We start from the raw sequence: 20,075 nt of genomic DNA on the forward strand, positions 1-20,075 counted from the left end.
AGCTGGCGCACCCAGGACAGAACCCCCGCAGCGCAGCTCGGAGGCCCCTCACTGCGATAAACAGCCTCCCGCCTGTTCCCCCTTGGAAGCGTCTCTGCCATATTGGAGCAGCAGCCTGAGGCTGGCCACGCCCACAGCAACTGCAGAGCTAAATAAACTCCATAGTGGCCGAGCAAGATCAGAAGCCCCGTCTGCACGCAGCTACCCAGCACAAGCTGCTAGAGGCCGTTTTTCTCCCAGGAGAGGAAGGCTATAAACTGGCAAGAAGGGACTTTCTCTTACCCAACACACGCACCAGCTCCCCACAAATATATCTATCACCATGAAAAGGCAGAAGAAATTGATACAGACCAAGATCACAGAGGCAAACCCTGAGAAGGAGATAGACCTAACCAGTCTTCCTGAAAAAGAATTAAAAATAAAGCTCATAACCATGCTGATGGAGCTGCAGAGAAATATGCAAGAGCTAAGGGATAAAGTCTGAAAGGACATTACAGATGTCCGGAGGGAGATTACATAAATGAAACTATCTCTGGAAGGATTTATAAACAGAATGGATAAGATGCAAGAGGCCATTGATGGAATAGAAACCAGAGAACAGAAACGCATAGAAGGTGATGCAGAGAGAGATAAAAGGATCTCCAGGAATGAAACAATATTAAGAGAACTGTGTGACCAATCCAAAGGAACAATATCTGCATTATAGGGGTACCAGAAGAAGAAGAGAGAGAAAAAGAATAGAAAGAGTATTTGAAGAAATAATTGTTGAAAACTTCCCCAAACTGGGGGAGGAAATAATCGATCAGACCATGGAAGTGTACAGAACTCCCAACAGAAAGGATCCAAGGAGGACAACACCAAGACACATAATAATCAAAATGGCAGAGATCAAGGACAAGGACAGAGTTTTAAAGGCAGCTAGAGAGAGGACAAAGGTCACCTACAAAGGAAAACCCATCAGGCTATCATCAGACTTCTCAACAGAAACCTTACAGGCCAGAAGAGAATGGCATGATATATTTAATGCAATGAAACAGAAGGGCCTTGAACCAAGAATACTGTATCCAGCATAACTATCATTTAAATATGAAGGAGGGATTAAACAATTCCCAGACAAGCAAAAGTTGAGAGAATTTGCCTCCCACAAACCATCTCTACAGGGTATTTTAGAGGGACTGCTGTAGATGGGAGCACTTCCAAAACTAAATAGATGTCACCAGAGAAAATAAAATCACAGCAAAGAAAGCAGACCAACCAACCAAATACTAACTAAAGGCAAAAAATAAAATCAACTACCCACAAAACTAGTTAAAGGAAGCACAAAAGAGCACAGAATAAAACAACCAACATATAAAGAATGGAGGAGGAGGAATAAGAAGGGAGAAAAATAAAGAATGACCAGACAGTGTCTAACATAGCTCAATAAGTGAGTTAAGTTAGACAGTAAGATACTAAAGAAGCTAACCTTGAACCTTTGGCAACCATGAATCTAAAGCCTGTAATGGCAATAAGTACATAGCTTTCAATAATCACCCTAAATATAAATGGACTGAATGCACCAATCAAAAGACACAGAATAATAGAATGGATAAAAAAGCAAGACTCATCTCTATGCTGCTTACAAGAGACTCACCTCAAACCCAAAGACTATAGGAACAAAGAAAGACTGAAGGAACAAAACAGCAGCAGAACCATAGAACCTAAGAATGGACTAACAGTTACCAAAGGGAAAGGAACTGGGGAGGACGGTGGGAAGGGAGGGATAAGGGTGGGGAAAAAGAAAGGGGGCATTACGATTAGCATGTATAATGTGGGGTGGGGGGCACGGGGAGGGCTGTGCAACACAGAGAAGACAAGTAGTGATTCTACAGCATCTTACTACGCTGATGGACAGTGACTGTAATGGGGTTTGTGGGGGGGGGGATTTGGTGAAGGGGGGACCCTAGTAAACATAATATTCTTCATGTAATTGTAGATTAATGACAACAAAATTAATAAATTAATTTAAAAAAATTCCTCAGACATCAGTATGGCAGAGGAAGACGGAACAGGTGGAAAAAAGGGGAAGAAACTAAGTGGAAAGGAAAATGTGATAAAATGGATGTCTAGTTTAGAAGAAAGATTAGGTGTTAGTGCACTTAAAAAGTAAAAAGTGAATTTAAAATATGAGCAATGACAATAACATTAAAAAAAGAGCATAAACATAGACTATTATCACCTTCAAAGTATTTTAAAAACCTCTGATCTATCAAAGGGAGGTACAAAATAAGAAAATACAGTAAATTCAAAATAAAAAATAGGATGGCCAAATAATCTCTAATATAAAATGAACTACAAAAATCATAAATAGGTTAAATTCAACAATGAAAATCAAATTTTCAGGTTTGATTAAGACAAGGGCCAACAATAAAGTTGTCTAGAAGATACACATGAATACAGAACAATTAAAATTAAAGAGATGGAAAACACATCCAAAAACATGAAGCAAAATAAATCCAATTCAGAAATTACAATTTCATAGGTTAATGTAAATATACTTGTCAAAAATATAAAGATCAAAGAATATATTATATATTTCATCTTCTGTATCTCTATTTTTATCTGATGGGCTCCTGAGTCTGTGGTCTCAGAATGTTGCAAATTTCAATCAGAGACCTCCACATTAAAAAAGGCCAAACCGAGGGAGCCAAGATGGCGGCGTGAGTAGAGCAGTGGAAATCTCCTCCCAAAAACACATAGAGCTATGAAAATATAACAAAGAAAAATCTTCCTAAAATAGAGACCACAGGACACAGGACAACATCCAGACCACATCCACACCTGCAAGAACCCAGCGCCTTGTGAAGGGGGTAAGATACAAGCCCCAGCCCGGCGGGACCCGAGCGCCCCTCCCCCCGGCTCCCGGCGGGTGGAGAGAAACCGGAGCGGTTTTTTTTTTTTTTTTTTTTTTTTTTTGGCGAGCGCTTTTTGGAAGCCTTAGAGGGACGGGCCCCCGTTGCTGGGGAGGCAGGGTGGCGGGACCGGTGAGGAGGTGCCTGGGAACAGCGCCGGAGGACAAAGAATATCCCGCGTTTCTCCCTGCGAGACCTGGGGGCGGGTGCCTGAGACCGGTGCCTGAGGACGGAGGAGGTCGCGCGTTTTTCCCCTTTTTTTTTCTCTTTTTGGCGAGCGCTTTTTGGAAGCCTTGAAGGGACGGGGACCCCAGTGCTAGGGAGGCACGGTGGCGGGACTGGTGAGCAGGTGGCTGGGACCGGTGCCTGAGGACAAAAAATATCCCCCATTTTTCCCTGCGGGACCGGTGGGCGGGTGCCTGAGACCGGCACTTGAGGACAGAGGAAATCGCGCGTTTTTCCCCTTTTTTTTTTCTCTTTTCTGCGAGTGCTTTTTGGAAGCCTAAAAGGGACAGGGACCCCGGTGCTAGGGAGGCAGGGCGGCGGGACTGGTGAGCGGGTGCCTGGGACCGGCACCTGAGGACTAAAAATATCCCGCATTTTTCCCTGTGGGACCGGTGGGTGGGTGCCTGAGACCAGCACCTGAGGACGGAAGAAATCGCGCGTTTTTCCCCTTTTTTTTCTCTCTTTTTGCCGAGTGCTTTTTGGAAGCCTTGAAGGGACAGGGAACCCGGTGCTAGGGAGGCAGGGCGGCGGGACTGGTGAGCGGGTGCGTGGGACCAGTGCCTGAGGACAAAGAATATTGAGCGTTCCTTCCCTGCGGGACCGGTGGGTGGGTGCTTTTTGGAAGCCTTGAAAGGACAGGGACCCTGGTGCTAGGGAGACAGGGCAGCAGGACCAGTGAGCGGGTGCCTGGGACCGGCACCTGAGGACAAAAAAAAAAAAAAAAAAATCGCTTGTTTTTTCCTTTTTTTTCCTTTTTTTTTCTCTTTGTTTCTGTTCCCTCTCTCATTGTTGCTGCTGTTGTTTTGGTTTGGAGAGTGCTTTTTGGAAATCTTAAAGGGGCAGGAGAGGTCACTTAGACCAGAAGCAGGGAATCTGGGGATCTCTGGGCACTCTAACCCCCTGGGCAGCAGGGAGCACAGAGGCCCCTCACGGAGATAAATAGTCTCCTGGCTGCTCCCCCTCCAACGGGGCTCCACCATTTTGGAGGAACAGCCCCAGCCAGGCCAAGCCCACAGCAACAGCGGAGATAAACCCCAAAGCAACTGGGCAGGAAGCAGAAGCCCTGTCTGCGCACAGCTGCCCAGCACAAGCCACTAGAGGTCGCTATTCTCCCAGGAAAAGGCTACAAACCAACAAGAAGGGAAGCTCTTCCAGCGGTCACTTGTACCAGCTCTGCAAACTATCTCTATCACCATGAAAAGGCAAAACTACAGGCAGACAAAGATCACAGAGACAACACCTGAGAAGGAGACAGACCTAACTAGTCTTCCTGAAAAAGAATTCAAAATAAAAATCATGAACATGCTGACAGAGATGCAGAAAAAAATGCAAGAGCAATGGGATGAGATGCAGAGAAAAATGCAAGAGCAGTGGGATGAAGTCCGGAAGGAGATCACAGATGTCAGGAAAGAGATCACAGAAGTGAAACAATCCCTGGAAGGATTTATAAGCAGAATGGATAAGATGCAAGAGGCCATTGAAGGAATAGAAGCCAGAGAACAGGAACGTATAGAAGCTGACATAGAGAGAGATAAAAGGATCTCCAGGAATGAAACAACACTAAGAGAAATATGTGACCAATACAAAAGGAAAAACATTCGTATTATAGGGATACCAGAATAGGAAGAAAGAGGAAAAGGGATAGAAAGTGTCTTTGAAGAAATAATTGCTGAAAACTTCCCCAAACTGGGGGAGGAAATAATCGAACAGACCATGGAATTATACAGAACCCCCAACAGAAAGGATCCAAGGAGGACAACACCAAGACACATAATAATTAAAATGGCAAGGATCAAGGACAAGGAAAGAGTTTTAAAGGCAGCTAGAGAGAAAAAGGTCACCTATAAAGGAAAACCAATCAGGCTAACATCAGACTTCTCAACAGAAACCCTACAGGCCAGAAGAGAATGGCATGATATACTTAATGCAATGAAACAGAAGGGCCTTGAACCAAGGATACTGTATCCAGCACGACTATCATTTAAATATGATGGTGGGATCAAACAATTCCCAGACAAGCAAAAGCTGAGGGAATTTGCTTCCCACAAACCACCTCTACAGGGCATCCTACAGGGACTGCTCTAGATGGGAGCACCCCTAAAAAGAGCACAGAACAAAACACACAACATATGAAGAATGGAGGAGGAGGAATAAGAAGGGAGAGAAGAAAAGACTCTCCAGACAGTGTATATAACAGCTCAATAAGCGAGCTAAGTTAGGCAGTAAGATACTAAAGAAGCTAACCTTGAACCTTTGGTAACCACGAATCTAAAGCCTGCAATGGCAATAAGTACATATCTTTCAATAGTCACCCTAAATGTAAATGGACTTAATGCACCAATCAAAAGACATAGAGTAATAGAATGGATAAAAAAGCAAGACCCATCTATATGCTGCTTACAAGAAACTCACCTTAAACCCAAAGATAAGCATAGACTAAAAGTCAAGGGATGGAAAAACATATTTCAGGCAAACAACAGTGAGAAGAAAGCAGGGGTTGCAGTACTAATATCAGACAAAATAGACTTCAAAACAAAGAAAGTAACAAGAGATAAAGAAGGCCACTACATAATGATAAAGGGCTTAGTCCAACAAGAGGATATAACCATTCTAAATATATATGCACCCAATACAGGAGCACCAGCATATGTGAAGCAAATACTAACAGAACTAAAGAGGGAAATAGACTGCAATACATTCATTGTAGGAGACTTCAACACACCACTCACCCCAAAGGATAGATCCACCGGGCAGAAAATAAGTAAAGACACACAGGCACTGAACAACACACTAGAACAGATGGACCTAATAGACATCTATAGAACTTTACATCCAAAAGCAACAGGATATACATTCTTCTCAAGTGCACATGGAACATTCTCCAGAATAGACCACATACTAGCTCACAAAAAGAGCCTCAGTAAATTCCACAATATTGAAATTCTACCAACCAATTTTTCAGACCACAAAGGTATGAAAGTAGAAATAAATTCTACAAAGAAAACAAAAAGGCTCACAAACACATGGAGGCTTAACAACATGCTACTAAATAATCAATGGTTCAATGAACAAATCAAAATAGAGATCAAGGAATATATAGAAACAAATGACAACAACAACACTAAGCCCCAACTTCTGTGGGATGCAGCGAAAGCAGTCTTAAGAGGAAAGTATATAGCAATCCAGGCACACTTGAAGAAGGAAGAACAATCCCAAATGAATAGTCTAACATCACAACTATTAAAACTGGAAAAAGAAGAACAAATGAGGCCTAAAGTCAGCAGAAGGAGGGACATAATAAAGATCAGAGAAGAAATAAACAAAATTGAGAAGAATAAAACAATAGCAAAAATCAACGAAACCAAGAGCTGGTTCTTTGAGAAAATAAACAAAATAGATAAGCCTCTAGCCAAACTTATTAAGAGAAAAAGAGAGTCAACACAAATCAACATAATCAGAAATGAGAATGGAAAAATCACGACAGACTCCACAGAAATACAAAGAATTATTAAAGACTACTATGAAAACCTATATGCCAACAAGCTGGAAAACCTAGAAGAAATGGACAACTTCCTAGAAAAATACAACCTCCCAAGACTGACCAAGGAAGAAACACAAAAGTTAAACAAACCAATTACAAGCAAAGAAATTGAAACAGTAATCAAAAAACTACCCAAGAACAAAACCCCGGGGCCGGACGGATTTACCTCGGAATTTTATCAGACACACAGAGAAGACATAATACCCATTCTCCTTAAAGTGTTCCACAAAATAGAAGAAGAGGGAATACTCCCAAACTCATTCTATGAAGCCAACATCACCCTAATACCAAAACCAGGAAAAGACCCCACCAAAAAAGAAAATTACAGACCAATATCCCTGATGAATGTAGATGCAAAAATACTCAATAAAATATTAGCAAACAGAATTCAACAGTATATCAAAAGGATCATACACCATGACCAAGTGGGGTTCATCCCAGGGATGCAAGGATGGTACAACATTCGAAAATCCATCAACATCATCCACCACATCAACAAAAAGAAAGACAAAAACCACATGATCATCTCCATAGATGCTGAAAAAGCATTTGACAAAATTCAACATCCATTCATGATAAAAACTCTCAGCAAAATGGGAATAGAGGGCAAGTACCTCAACATAATAAAGGCCATATATGATAAACCCACAGCCAGCATTATACTGAACAGCGAGAAGCTGAAAGCATTTCCACTGAGATCGGGAACCAGACAGGGATGCCCACTCTCCCCACTGTTATTTAACATAGTACTGGAGGTCCTAGCCACGGCAATCAGACAAAACAAAGAAATACAAGGAATCCAGATTGGTAAAGAAGAAGTTAAACTGTCACTATTTGCAGATGATATGATACTGTACATAAAAAACACTAAAGACTCCACTCCAAAACTACTAGAACTGATATCGGAATACAGCAAAGTTGCAGGATACAAAATCAACACACAGAAATCTGTAGCTTTCCTATACACTAACAACGAATCAATAGAAAGAGAAATCAGGAAAACAATTCCATTCACCATTGCATCAAAAAGAATAAAATACCTAGGAATAAACCTAACCAAGGAAGTGAAAGACTTATACTCTGAAAACTACAAGTCACTCTTAAGAGAAATTAAAGGGGACACTAATAAATGGAAACTCATCCCATGCTCATGGCTAGGAAGAATTAATATCGTCAAAATGGCCATCCTGCCGAAAGCAATATACAAATTTGATGCAATCCCTCTCAAATTACCAGCAACATTCTTCAATGAATTGGAACAAATAATTCAAAAATTCATATGGAAACACCAAAGACCCCGAATAGCCAAAGCAATCCTGAAAAAGAAGAATAAAGTAGGGGGGATCTCACTCCCCAACTTCAAGCTCTACTACAAAGCCATAGTAATCAAGACAATTTGGTACTGGCACAAGAACAGAGCCACAGACCAGTGGAACAGATTAGAGACCCCAGAAATTAACCCAAACATATATGGTCAATTAATATTTGATAAAGGAGCCATGGACATACAATGGCAAAATGACAGTCTCTTCAACAGATGGTGCTGGCAAAACTGGACAGCTACATGTAGGAGAATGAAACTGGACCATTGTCTGACCCCATATACAAAGGTAAACTCAAAATGGATCAAAGACCTGAATGTAAGTCATGAAACCATTAAACTCTTGGAAAAAAACATAGGCAAAAACCTCTTAGATATAAACATGAGTGATCTCTTCTTGAACATATCTCCCCGGGCAAGGAAAACAACAGCAAAAATGAGCAAGTGGGACTACATTAAGCTGAAAAGCTTCTGTACAGCGAAAGACACCATCAATAGAACAAAAAGGAACCCTACAGTATGGGAGAATATATTTGAAAATGACAGATCTGATAAAGGCTTGACGTCCAGAATATATAAAGAGCTCACATGCCTCAACAAACAAAAAACAAATAACCCAATTAAAAAATGGGCAGAGGAACTGAACAGACAGTTCTCCAAAAAAGAAATACAGATGGCCAAGAGACACATGAAAAGATGCTCCACATCGCTAATTATCAGAGAAATGCAAATTAAAACTACAATGAGGTATCACCTCACACCAGTAAGGATAGCTGCCATCCAAAAGACAAACAACAACAAATGTTGGCGAGGCTGTGGAGAAAGGGGAACCCTCCTACACTGCTGGTGGGAATGTAAATTAGTTCAACCATTGTGGAAAGCAGTATGGAGGTGCATCAAAATGCTCAAAACAGACCTACCATTTGACCCAGGAATTCCACTCCTAGGAATTTACCCTAAGAACACAGCAATCAAGTTTGAGAAAGACAGATGCACTCCTATGTTTATCGCAGCACTATTTACAATAGCCAAGAATTGGAAGCAACCTAAATGTCCATCTGTAGATGAATGGATAAAGAAGATGTGGTACATATACACAATGGAATACTACTCAGCCATAAGAAGTGGAAAAATCCAACCATTTGCAGCAACATGGATGGAGCTGGAGAGTATTATGCTCAGTGAAATAAGCCAAGCGGAGAAAGAGAAATACCAAATGATTTCACTCATCTGAGGAGTATAGGAACAAAGGAAAAACTGAAGGAACAAAACAGCAGCAGAATTACAGAACCCAAAAATGGACTAACAGGTACCAAAGGGAAAGGAACTGGGGAGGATGGGTGGGCAGGGAGGGATAAGGGGGGGGAAGAAGAAGGGGGGTGTTAAGATTAGCATGCATGGGGGGAGGGAGAAAGGGGAGGGTGGGCTGCACAACACAGAGAGGACAAGTAGTGACTCTACCACATTTTGCTAAGCTGATGGACAGTAACCGTAATGTGGTTGTTAGGGGGGACCTGATATAGGGTAGAGCATAGTAAACATAGTATTCTTCAGGTAAGTGTAGATTAAAAATTTAAAAAAAAAAGAAAGAAAGAAAGAAAAGGGGGATTACTCCTTAACAGGATAAAACTATTGGTAAATCAAAGATCAACGCATGCTTTAAATATCCTTAATGTTGATCACTTAAAGGGTGTCAGATGATCAGCTATGGAGGTACTCTTTTCTGATAATATTCCTTTCTCTTAATTAAAAAAAAAAAAAAAAAAAAAAGCAGTTACTGTGTGCTGACCTCCAATGAGTTCTGCACAGTGGTATAGAGGGCATGTCAAAGTGTGGGCAAAGGGTCTGTTTGTTTCTACGCAGAAGATCAAGGCCTAGCTTGGATACCCAGAAAATGAACTAAGATACGATATGAGGAGGAGCTTCCGGCATCAGCACTCTCTGGAGGACTCGTGCCGGGGGATGATCATCAAAAAGCCTCCACAGGGATCCGGATGATGCTGCGGTTGTGGCTGCATCCAGCCCACCGTCTCCTGGACTTGCCATAGGAATGAGGAGGGAGATGTCTAGGCTGGCATGTGCATACAGTGAGACAACGAATTTGACTGGATCTGTACTGTTGGAACTCAACCAGGAGTTGGGAGGGGTGCAAGTTGTAGCACCCCAAAATCTCATGACTATAGACTATCTATGGTTAAAAGAACATATGGGATGTGAACAGATCCCAGAAATGGGCTGCTTTAATTTGTCTGATGGTTCAAGTACAGTTGGACAATATCCATCATATCATAGATAAATTTTCACAAATGCCTAGGGTGCCTAAATGGTTTTCTTGGCTTCACTGGAGATGGCTGGTAATTATAGATTTGCTTTGTTTATGTCACCGTATTCCTATTATGTTAATATGTGTGTGCAAATTAGTTAGTAGTTTAAAACCTATACATACTTAAGGTACTATACAAGAAGATATGTCAAAGAAATAATCAATCCTCCCAAGTTTCCTTCATATGCTACATCTATAGCTTTTCTTCTTCCTTCCTAATTACAAACCTTAAATAGAATTCGTGCCTCATATCGAATTTACCGAGTATCATAATTCCTCCAGGTGGTAAAGATACCTCGAGACAAGTGCTGGGCATAGAAGCCACAGGGCATAAATCTGCAAAGAAGTAAAAAGCTAACCTTTGCAAACAATATGGCTTCTCTCTCACTTACCAACTTTACATTTCCCTGTATGGCCCCGGAAGATGACTGGTTAGCCAGAGACGGGTAAGATTCCTCAAGGGAGGAACAACCTAAGACAGGCACAGTCGCAGGGGGGGCCATCAGGTGAGAATTTGGGGATCAACAGAGGTGAGGCTCAGAACCTCACACCCCCTGCTTTGAGAGAAATCTTCTGCATCCGTGGATGTCTTGCTGCCCTTGTCTAGCCTGGATTAATACTTAGTCCATAGGCACACACCTGATCATCTGATCATCTACATTTGCCTTCTTACAGCACTAAACTATGTTTTCTACCTTTATCTTGCATCTACCTACCACTTCAGCATTTTATTAAAAATAAAAATAATAATAATAATAGGAGAAATGTGGGATCAACATATAAATCAAGTACAAAAATCAAATGAATATTCATATTTGACCTGATGGTTTATAGGTCATATTGCATGATCAAAACCGAAAGTTTCTGTGATGACTGCCCTTGTACTGTTCACCATGTAAGAATTTATTCACTCTGTAAGAATTCGTTCACCATGTAAGAACTTGTTCGTTATGCTTCAGAAGATTGGAGACTGACGAGAATTAGGCTTGAGATGGATTAATGATTGTACATTGAGCATTGACCCCCCTATACTGAATTTTATTGTTGTTAACAACCATTTGATCAATAAATATGAGAGATGCCCTCTCAAAAAAAAAAAAAAAGGCCAAACCAAGGAGATGTTCTTAGTTGGTGATCTAGGAAATAAACCATTAAACAAACACACACCAAAGGAAATGTGACTGTCACAGCTGTGGCTTTGGGTGGATTGGAGAAAAGAAAGCATGGCTGATGATAAAGTTCCAACTTTGAAAAACAGACAAATAAAACTTATAAAAAATTATATTTGATATTAAAAATTAAATGTATACACTAACAAGCAGAAACAATTGAAGAAAGAATTAGTAAAATGAAAGACAGATATAAAGAAATTACAATATTTACTAAAGATTTTTCAAAATGCTAAGAAAAACTAACTGCTATACTAGGATAGCACATGCAGCAAAATTATCTTCCCCAAAAGAGGGCAGCATAAGCATATATTCTGAAAACCAAAACCTGAGAGATGTACTAATAAATTCTCAATGAAAGAACTTCCAATGATTGTAGTTCAGGCAGAAAAGAAATGATCCAAGACAACAGTGAAAAAAAGAAGAAAGTAAACTTATGGGTAAAACCTAAACAAATATTGAGAGAATGGAATACTAACAATGATGGCTAGACTTTGCACAATTTTAAACATATCAGTGACAGACCTAAAATTCTGGAGAAGTCAAGAATGCAAGTGACTAGAGTGAAAACAGTACCAGGTCCTTGCTTATTTGGATAGGTGGTAAAGATACCAACTTTAATATGCATATTAAAATTAACAGAGGGGCTCTCTTGTCCACTCCTGGCATGAGCCAGGAGCTCTGTCTGTCCTCTCACTGTATCTCTCAGTAAAAATCTCCCTGGCTCTCCTAAAAAAAAAAAAAATTAAGAGAGTGCCAGTGAAAAAAGATAAGCATAGTATGTACCTTGTAAATTAGTAGAGGAATAAAATGGGAGGAGAGGAAATATCAATGAAAAAAAAATAAAAAAGACAGGAAGGGTAGAAAAAAGGATGCAAAAACATAGGACAAATAGCAAAAAGTACAACAGTAGATATTGATCCAAGTATATCAGTAAATATCCCAAGTAGTTCAGTTGAAAGACAAAAATCTATTAAACTGATTTTTAAAGTTCCAGTTAGGAGCTATTTTTAAAAGATATACTTTAAATATATGGAAACAAAATTTTAAAGCCCTGTTTCATAAATTCCTGCTGTATATTTTTTCACATATTAACACATCTGAAATCAAGGCACAGCTTTCAATTGATGATATCTTACTATTGCTGGCAAACCATTTTTTTCACATATTAATTTCTCTCAACTGAGATGCATTTACAATGGAAGGCATGTCAGATTAGATGAAATATGGTAGAAAATTTTTTTTTTAATATACTGAAAAATACTAACCTAAAGAAAGCTGATGGGACTATTAATATCAGATGAAATGGACTCTAAGGAATAAAAAAATTACTACATATTTATAGTTGCCACATATTGATAAAAATTCACTCTATCAGGAAAATTTAAGAATTCTAAACAAGTATGCATCTAATAAATTAGCTTCAAAAAGGATTAAGCAAAAATTAAAAGTATCTCAAGAAAAACTGACAAGTCAAATATCATAGAGAAAGAATTTAATACATCATCTCAACAATTAAAAAGATGAAGCAGGGAAAAATGAGAAGGGATACAAAATATCACAAAACATTATAAATAAGCATAATCTAATATAGGGCACAATCACTGGAATACTGACCAATTCTAAGCAATCTCTCAATAATTTTCAAGAAATTATTATTATATATAGACCACATTATTATATATAATGTATTTATAAACTATTATTATATATATTATATCTAATATATATTATATATTATATAGACCATGTTCACTAATCACAACAAAGCCCTGAAAATGTTTAAAAATTAAAAATTACACTTCAAATACCATGGGGTCAAAAAATTATAATGGAAATTATACTTACAACTAAGATAAAAAAATAATTTATCAGACAAGATGCAGCTAACATAGAGCATTATATAGTTTTAAGAAAAGAAGTAAATTTAAGTATTAAGAAACAGAAGGTCATAACAACTCTTAATAAAGTAGATACAGAGGGAACACATGTCAACATAATAAAGGTAACTAACATCATACTCAACAGTGAAAAGCTGAAAGCTTTTCCTCTAAGGTCAGGAAGAAGACAAGGATGTCCACTCTCACCACTCTATTAAACACAATATTGGAAGTCCTAGCCAGAGCAATTAGACAAGGAAAAGAAATAAAATGCATCTAAGTCAGAAAGGAAGAAGTAAAACTGCCATTATTTGCAGATGATAGGATATTATGTATTGAGCCCTTAAAGACTCCAACAAAAGAGCCTGTTAGAACAAATAAATCAGTTCAGTAGAGTTGCATGGTACAAAATCAATGTACAAAAATCAGTTGGTTTCTACACACTAAAAACTATCAGAAAGAAATATTAAGAAAATAATCCCATTTACAATTACATCAAAAGAATAAAATACTTAAGAATAAACTTAACCAAGGAGGTGGAAGACCTCTACACTGAAAATCATATGACACTGATAAAAGAAATTAAAGACATAAATAAATGGAAAGATATTCTGTGCTCAGCTTTTGGAAGAATTAGAATTGTTCAAATGTCCATATTAGCCAAAGAGATCTACAGATTCAATGCAATCGCTACCAAAATTCCAATGACATTTTTCACAGAAATGAAAAACAAGCCCAAAATTTGTATGGAACCACAACAGCCAAAATACAATACAATAGCCACAATAGCCAAAGCAATCCTGAGAAAAACATAGCTGGAGGCACCACACTTCCAAATTTCGAAATATATTATAAATCTATAGTAATCCAAATAGTATTGGATTGGCATAAATAGAGACACATAGATCAATGTAACAAAACAGCCAAGAAATAAATCCATGCATATATGTTAAATTAACTTATGACAAAAGAGCCAAGAATATACAATGGGGGAAGGACAGTCTCTTCAATAAATGGTGCCTGGAAAACTGGTGAGCCGTATGCAAAAGAATGAAACTAGATCCCTATCTTACACTATACATAAAAATCAACTCAAAATTGATTAAAGACTTGAATGTAAAATCTGAAACTGTAAAACTTCCTAGAAAAAACAGAGTTAAGTAATCTCCTTGAGATTAATCTTGGCAATGATTTCTTATCAACAACAAAGGCAAATAAACCAAAGGCAAAAATAAACAAGTAGGACAGTATCGAACTAAGACTTCTGCACAGCAAAAGAAACCAGCAACAAAATGAAAGGCAAGCTACATAAGGGAAAAAATATTTGCAAATCATAAATATGATAAGGAGTTAATATCCAAAGTAAGAAAAAACTCATACAACTCAATAGCAAAAAGACAAGAAGCCCAATTAAAATATGGGCAAAAGACCTGAGTAGATATTTTTCCAAAGAAGATATGCAAAAGGCCAACAGGTATCTGAAATGATGCTCAGTATCACTAGTCATTAAGGAAATGTGAATTAAAACCACAATGAGGTATCAATTCACATCTGTTAGAATGGCCATCATGAAAAAGATAATGAATGTTGGGTGTGGATGTAGAGAAAAGGGAACCCTTGTGCACTGTTGGTAAGATTGTAAATGGTACAGCCACTGTAGGAAACAGTATGGAGGATGCTCAAAAAATTACTCACTTAACTTTCCTATATATCTTACAGCAGTGTTAACTATAGTCATCATGATGTGCATTACATTACTAGTACTTTTTTATTTTATAAGTGGGAGTTTGTACCTTTTGATCACTTTCCTCCAATTCCCCCTCTCTTTACCCTCTGCCTCTGGTAACAAGTCTGATCTCTCTTTCTGTGAGTTTGTTTTTTTCTTTTTTTGGGTTCCACATATAAGTGAGATCATACAGAAACTGTCTTTGTCTGACTTATTTCACTTAGCATAATGCCTACAAGGTCTATCCCTGTTGTTGCAAATGGCAGGATTTCCTCATTTTTTCTTGCTGAGTAACATTCCATTGTGTGTGTATGTGTGTATGTGTTTGTGTATACACCAGAACTTCTCTGTTTATCCAACAATGGACACTTAGGTTGTTTCTATGTCCTGGCTATTGTAAATAATTCTAACATCAGCATGGGGGTGCAGGTATTTTTTGAGTTAGTGTTTATATTTTCCTTGGATATATTATCAGAAATGGAATTGCACAGGTCCATTTATATGCAAATTATTTTGAATAAATATACTGGAATAATTTTTGGAAATTTGCAACAATATGAAAAACATTTTCTTTAGCTTACTTTATAATACAGACAGTATGTAATATATATAACATACAAAATATGTGCTAGTTGTTTATGTTATCAGTAAGGGTTCTGGTCAACAGCAGACTATTAGTAGTTACATTTTTGAGGGGTCAAAAGTTATACCTGGTTTTTCAAGTGTATGCAGGTCAGTATCCCTAACCACCCCTGCACTGTTCAAGGGCCAACTGTATAAAATACATTTCACGATTTTTCTATTAAGACATTTCATATGTTTACCTTCAGAAGGATATAACTCAATTTTAAAAAGACTAATGGCTAATAAACATTTTTAAAAAGTTCCACTTCACCAGCAATCAAATAAATGCAAATTAAAACAACAATAGGATATCATCTTTCACTTATAGAATTGGCCACTCTTTTAATAGTCAGTTGGTATTGGTGGGAAGCAGACACTCACATATTGCTGACTATATTGGTATGGCTCTTTGGAGGGCAATTTGACAGCATATATTTAAAGCTTTCATAATATATATGTACTGTTTATCCCAGAAATTCTACCTCCTGGATTTTAAGTGAAAGAAATAATCACAGTCTGTATAAAAAGATGTTGTTATAAGGAAATTAACTGCAATACTGTATATAACAGTGAAAAACTGAAAGCACCTTAAAAGTCCAACAATAACTGGATAATCATATAATGACATTCTATTCATTTTAGAAAATGATGCTTTACAAGAATAGTTAGTGACATGCAAAAATGTTCCTTCTAAAGTATTAAGGGAAATACATAGTTACATGTACATTATTATTCTATTTTAATTAAAGAAAAAATAAATCTATGTCTAAGAAAGGCTGGGAAGCTATTCATCACTATTAATGCTTCTAGCAGCTGCTTCCTGAAGGCAAGATTAAGTGACAAACTTTCTTCTACCTACCTTTTTGTGTTTACTAAATGTTCTGTAATGAATATGTATTACTTTCCAAATAATGGCAGTAATTTGGGGAGGGACAGAACTCTTACAGTTTCTTAAAATTAGGAACCTAATAGGTTTCTTAAAAGTGCATAATACAGGTATATTCCGTGGAATCGATTCAATTTTTAAAATACTGGTTCTTTAAGACAATTAGGATAGTTTAAATCTTTCTTAAGAGGAAAACCTCCTTGGTCATTAATTATAACTGGTTCAGACTAGGCTGAATTTGTATTTCCCTTCTCATGTTAGTATCCTTTATAAGATGGTAGGAATTCTCAGTATATAAAGGAAAGGAAACTATACAGACTTGCTTGAATTAGTGCATCAAAGAAAGAGGAAGTTGCATAGAAATTTAGAAAAAAAGTGGTTAAGCTATTGGGGACACAGAGTAAGATCATTAAATTTGTCCTGAGGGCACTAGTTGAAAAGTTGACAATTTTGTATCTTTTAATTGTTACCACAATTAATAATTACTACAGACTCTATGTAAGTAGAGTAAAATTAGTACTAAGATTTATCTTTATGTTTTAAGTTACTTCTTAAATCACAAACTACATTTTGGTGATCAAATGCCTATCTCCAGCTGTCATACTGCTTTTTAATTCCAGATTTACGGTTCATTCTGCACAAATTAGCTGTGTGACTATGGGCAAGTTATTCAACCTCTAGGTTTCAGTTTTCTCATTTGTAAAAGAAGAACAGTGATGCCTAACCCCCTGGCTTTTGAACATTAAATGAGTTAATAGAAGTAAAGTACTTAGAAAAATTATGATATATAATAAGCATTCAATAATATTATTACTATTATTTTTACTAGTTATTTTTGAACTATTTGTTATCTTCACAAAATGTCCTATAATCCAATATTTCCCAAAACAGTGTAACTTTATGACTGTCCAAAACATCTTGCTGTATTTCTTTTCTAGAATTAATGTACTGGAATTATCCGAAACTTTTCCCAGGGGATCCACTTATTCGTTAGGAATCTTGATACCAAAATAGCGCATTCCTCCATCTCTCTTACCATCCAAAATATCTTCACACTTCTGGCTCTGAAACAATAGTGACTTCTCTCACTAGATGGTTAATTATCTTGGGGACAGGGATTGTATTTTTTTCCAAAAGTTTATCAAGTTCCTTTACTCTTGGCATTTACGTATCCCTGGCATCTCGGAAAGTTTCTTTTCTACATTAGGCACTCAGTGAGTGCATCCTGAATGTGTGTATTCCATATATACACATATTACTCTCTTTTTATCTTCTTACAGCTTTGGCTTGACCATAACATTTAAAAAGTGTATAAAGATCATCATTCTAATCAGGAAATCACTTATGCAGGCAGACCTATCATCTGATTAATTTTCATTGCAGATGAGATTGTGAGAAATCTGTAACTGTAGTAGGATAGATACAACTCTTTTATAAAGATACACTTTAAAAGCCATGACATTTTTAATTGTATTTGTCTGATAACTGTAAATTCACATAGAAACAAAAAAAATTGATTTGCACAAAACTTATCATTTTATAATGGAAAAAAAATAAAAACAGTCTAAATAATGAACTATAGTTTTGAAATCTCAATGAACTATCATAAAGCTATTAAAATGATTACAGCAATAGAAATATATTCTATTTTTTAAAAATTATGATGGAATTAGAACTACATAAAAAGTATGTATTTTCATGAACACTAAAAAATGGAGTTGTATTTTTGAATGATTTCTGATACTGAAATAAATGCTTTGTAAAAAGTTATTTCAATCAGTCAATGTATTGCACAGCAAAACAATTATGAGGTAAGATTTCAGTAACACATTTCAAAATGTCAAATACCTTTGGGTAAACTTCAAATATGGTGTATAGTCAATTACAGCAGGAAAGTTGCCATCCAATCCCTCACCCTTTAGGCAGAAGCTAAGACAACAGACAATAAATATTTCATATTAATATGAAGTTTTAAATCAAAGTGTTATAAACAATTTCTTGTTAGAGTTATATGTTTCATCAAATTGCAAGTGAGTTTTTTGTTTGTAATTTAAAAGTTACTTGTTACAAATAAACACCCCAATAGAGATATTCTGCCTTCAATACCAATAACAAAGGTTTGTATAAGTTAATAGATGGCTATATAAATAGAGTGTGCAAAAGAAAAACTCAGTAATATGTTCAAACATTGTTAATTTATTTGACACTATCTTGGTCTTTATTGGACTTATAAGACATTACTAGAACATTTTCAAATTAAGACTTATTGTTCATATTTATATGTAATTTACATATAAATTCTCAGGTGACACTATCTCCTTAAAAGATCTAATTAGAAAATGAAGGTTTCTAAACTATCTGAATAAGTGAAAAGGCTGGGAGCCTAGATATAGAAAGAATGCTAAAAATCTCCTAATCTTCAATCAATCCTTTTTGAGGCCATACAATAGGAAAAGGTTGTGACTTGCCTAGAGTCATACTGTGGATCTTATAAAGCCAGCAAAGAAACTTTAGATCTCCTGGACTTCCAAATCCAGTAATTTTTGTTTTGTATGATGGTATATCCAGTTGGATAGTTATAGTTAAAAAAACAAAAACAGGTTTAGTTTTATGATTACTAGTATTCAAAAAAAAGTACATCTTCTACAAAGATAAACATAGGAACATTTGAGTTGTACAATGATTTTCAAAGGAAAAAATATCAGCTAACTCCCACCTTATGGTTTCTTTGGTGGGAAGTTTGCCTGTTGAAATAGTTTTTCTAATATATTAGTATCAAGGGTATGTAAGTATTATTTCATACTTGAATAAAGACAGAGCCAAATCAAACTTTTCATGTAGGCTTTCCTTCATTTACAGGAAGATCGCTAATGTATCTCTAAGACATTTACCTTCAGATGATTATATAGTATCAATGAAGTACAATAATTCAACAGTTTGAATTCTTATGTCAGGCATTTTTTTTTCACCAAAAATAAAATTGTATTTAGACAGAGCCAGCAGCATGCCATGTAAAGTACTTAGAGGAATTAAAAAGACAAACTTCCTATTGCATCTATCATGCTCACTCTAAACAATTAAGCTAATTAATCTAATACTATTTTATTAAATCTTAAATAGAGGAAAGTTATAAAGTGACAAATATTATGAAAGGAAATGATTTAATGCATAAAAGGTAACATCAATAAAAATGGGCAGCATTTTTTTATTTAAGACCTAAAGGTAGGTTCTCAAGTTTTATATTTATTTTGTTAGTATTCTTGGAATTTTAAGTGACATTACTTAAGAAAATATATTTCCTTCATTCTAATGTTTGAGTTCTTGTTATACAATTATCTTTTACTTTTAGTATAATGTAAAATCTTGGATCAATTTAAGAAATACAAGTGCTTTCATAAATCTAAGAAGAACTTACACTGTCTGCTTTTAGCACTGTAAATCTGTCTGGAATTAATTCATCTTGGTAATAAAAGCAAATATTAACAATAT

The 20,075-nt window shown here is 36.7% G+C and overlaps 1 protein-coding gene across 6 annotated transcripts in view; it reads right to left on the reverse strand.

Moving 5' to 3' along the window:
• The window catches only part of RUNDC3B (RUN domain containing 3B), a 180,677-nt gene that overhangs the window by 65,979 nt on the left and 94,623 nt on the right, over positions 1-20,075 (reverse strand). For all 6 annotated transcript variants that reach the window (XM_036990695.2, XM_036990696.2, XM_036990694.2 and 3 more), the window contains one exon: positions 18,435-18,515. In XM_036990695.2, the coding sequence (XP_036846590.1) occupies positions 18,435-18,515 (81 nt within the window). The remainder of the gene's footprint in view (positions 1-18,434; positions 18,516-20,075) is intronic.

Source organism: Manis javanica, chromosome 6 (assembly GCF_040802235.1).
Source record: "Manis javanica isolate MJ-LG chromosome 6, MJ_LKY, whole genome shotgun sequence".
NCBI lineage: Eukaryota > Metazoa > Chordata > Mammalia > Pholidota > Manidae > Manis > Manis javanica.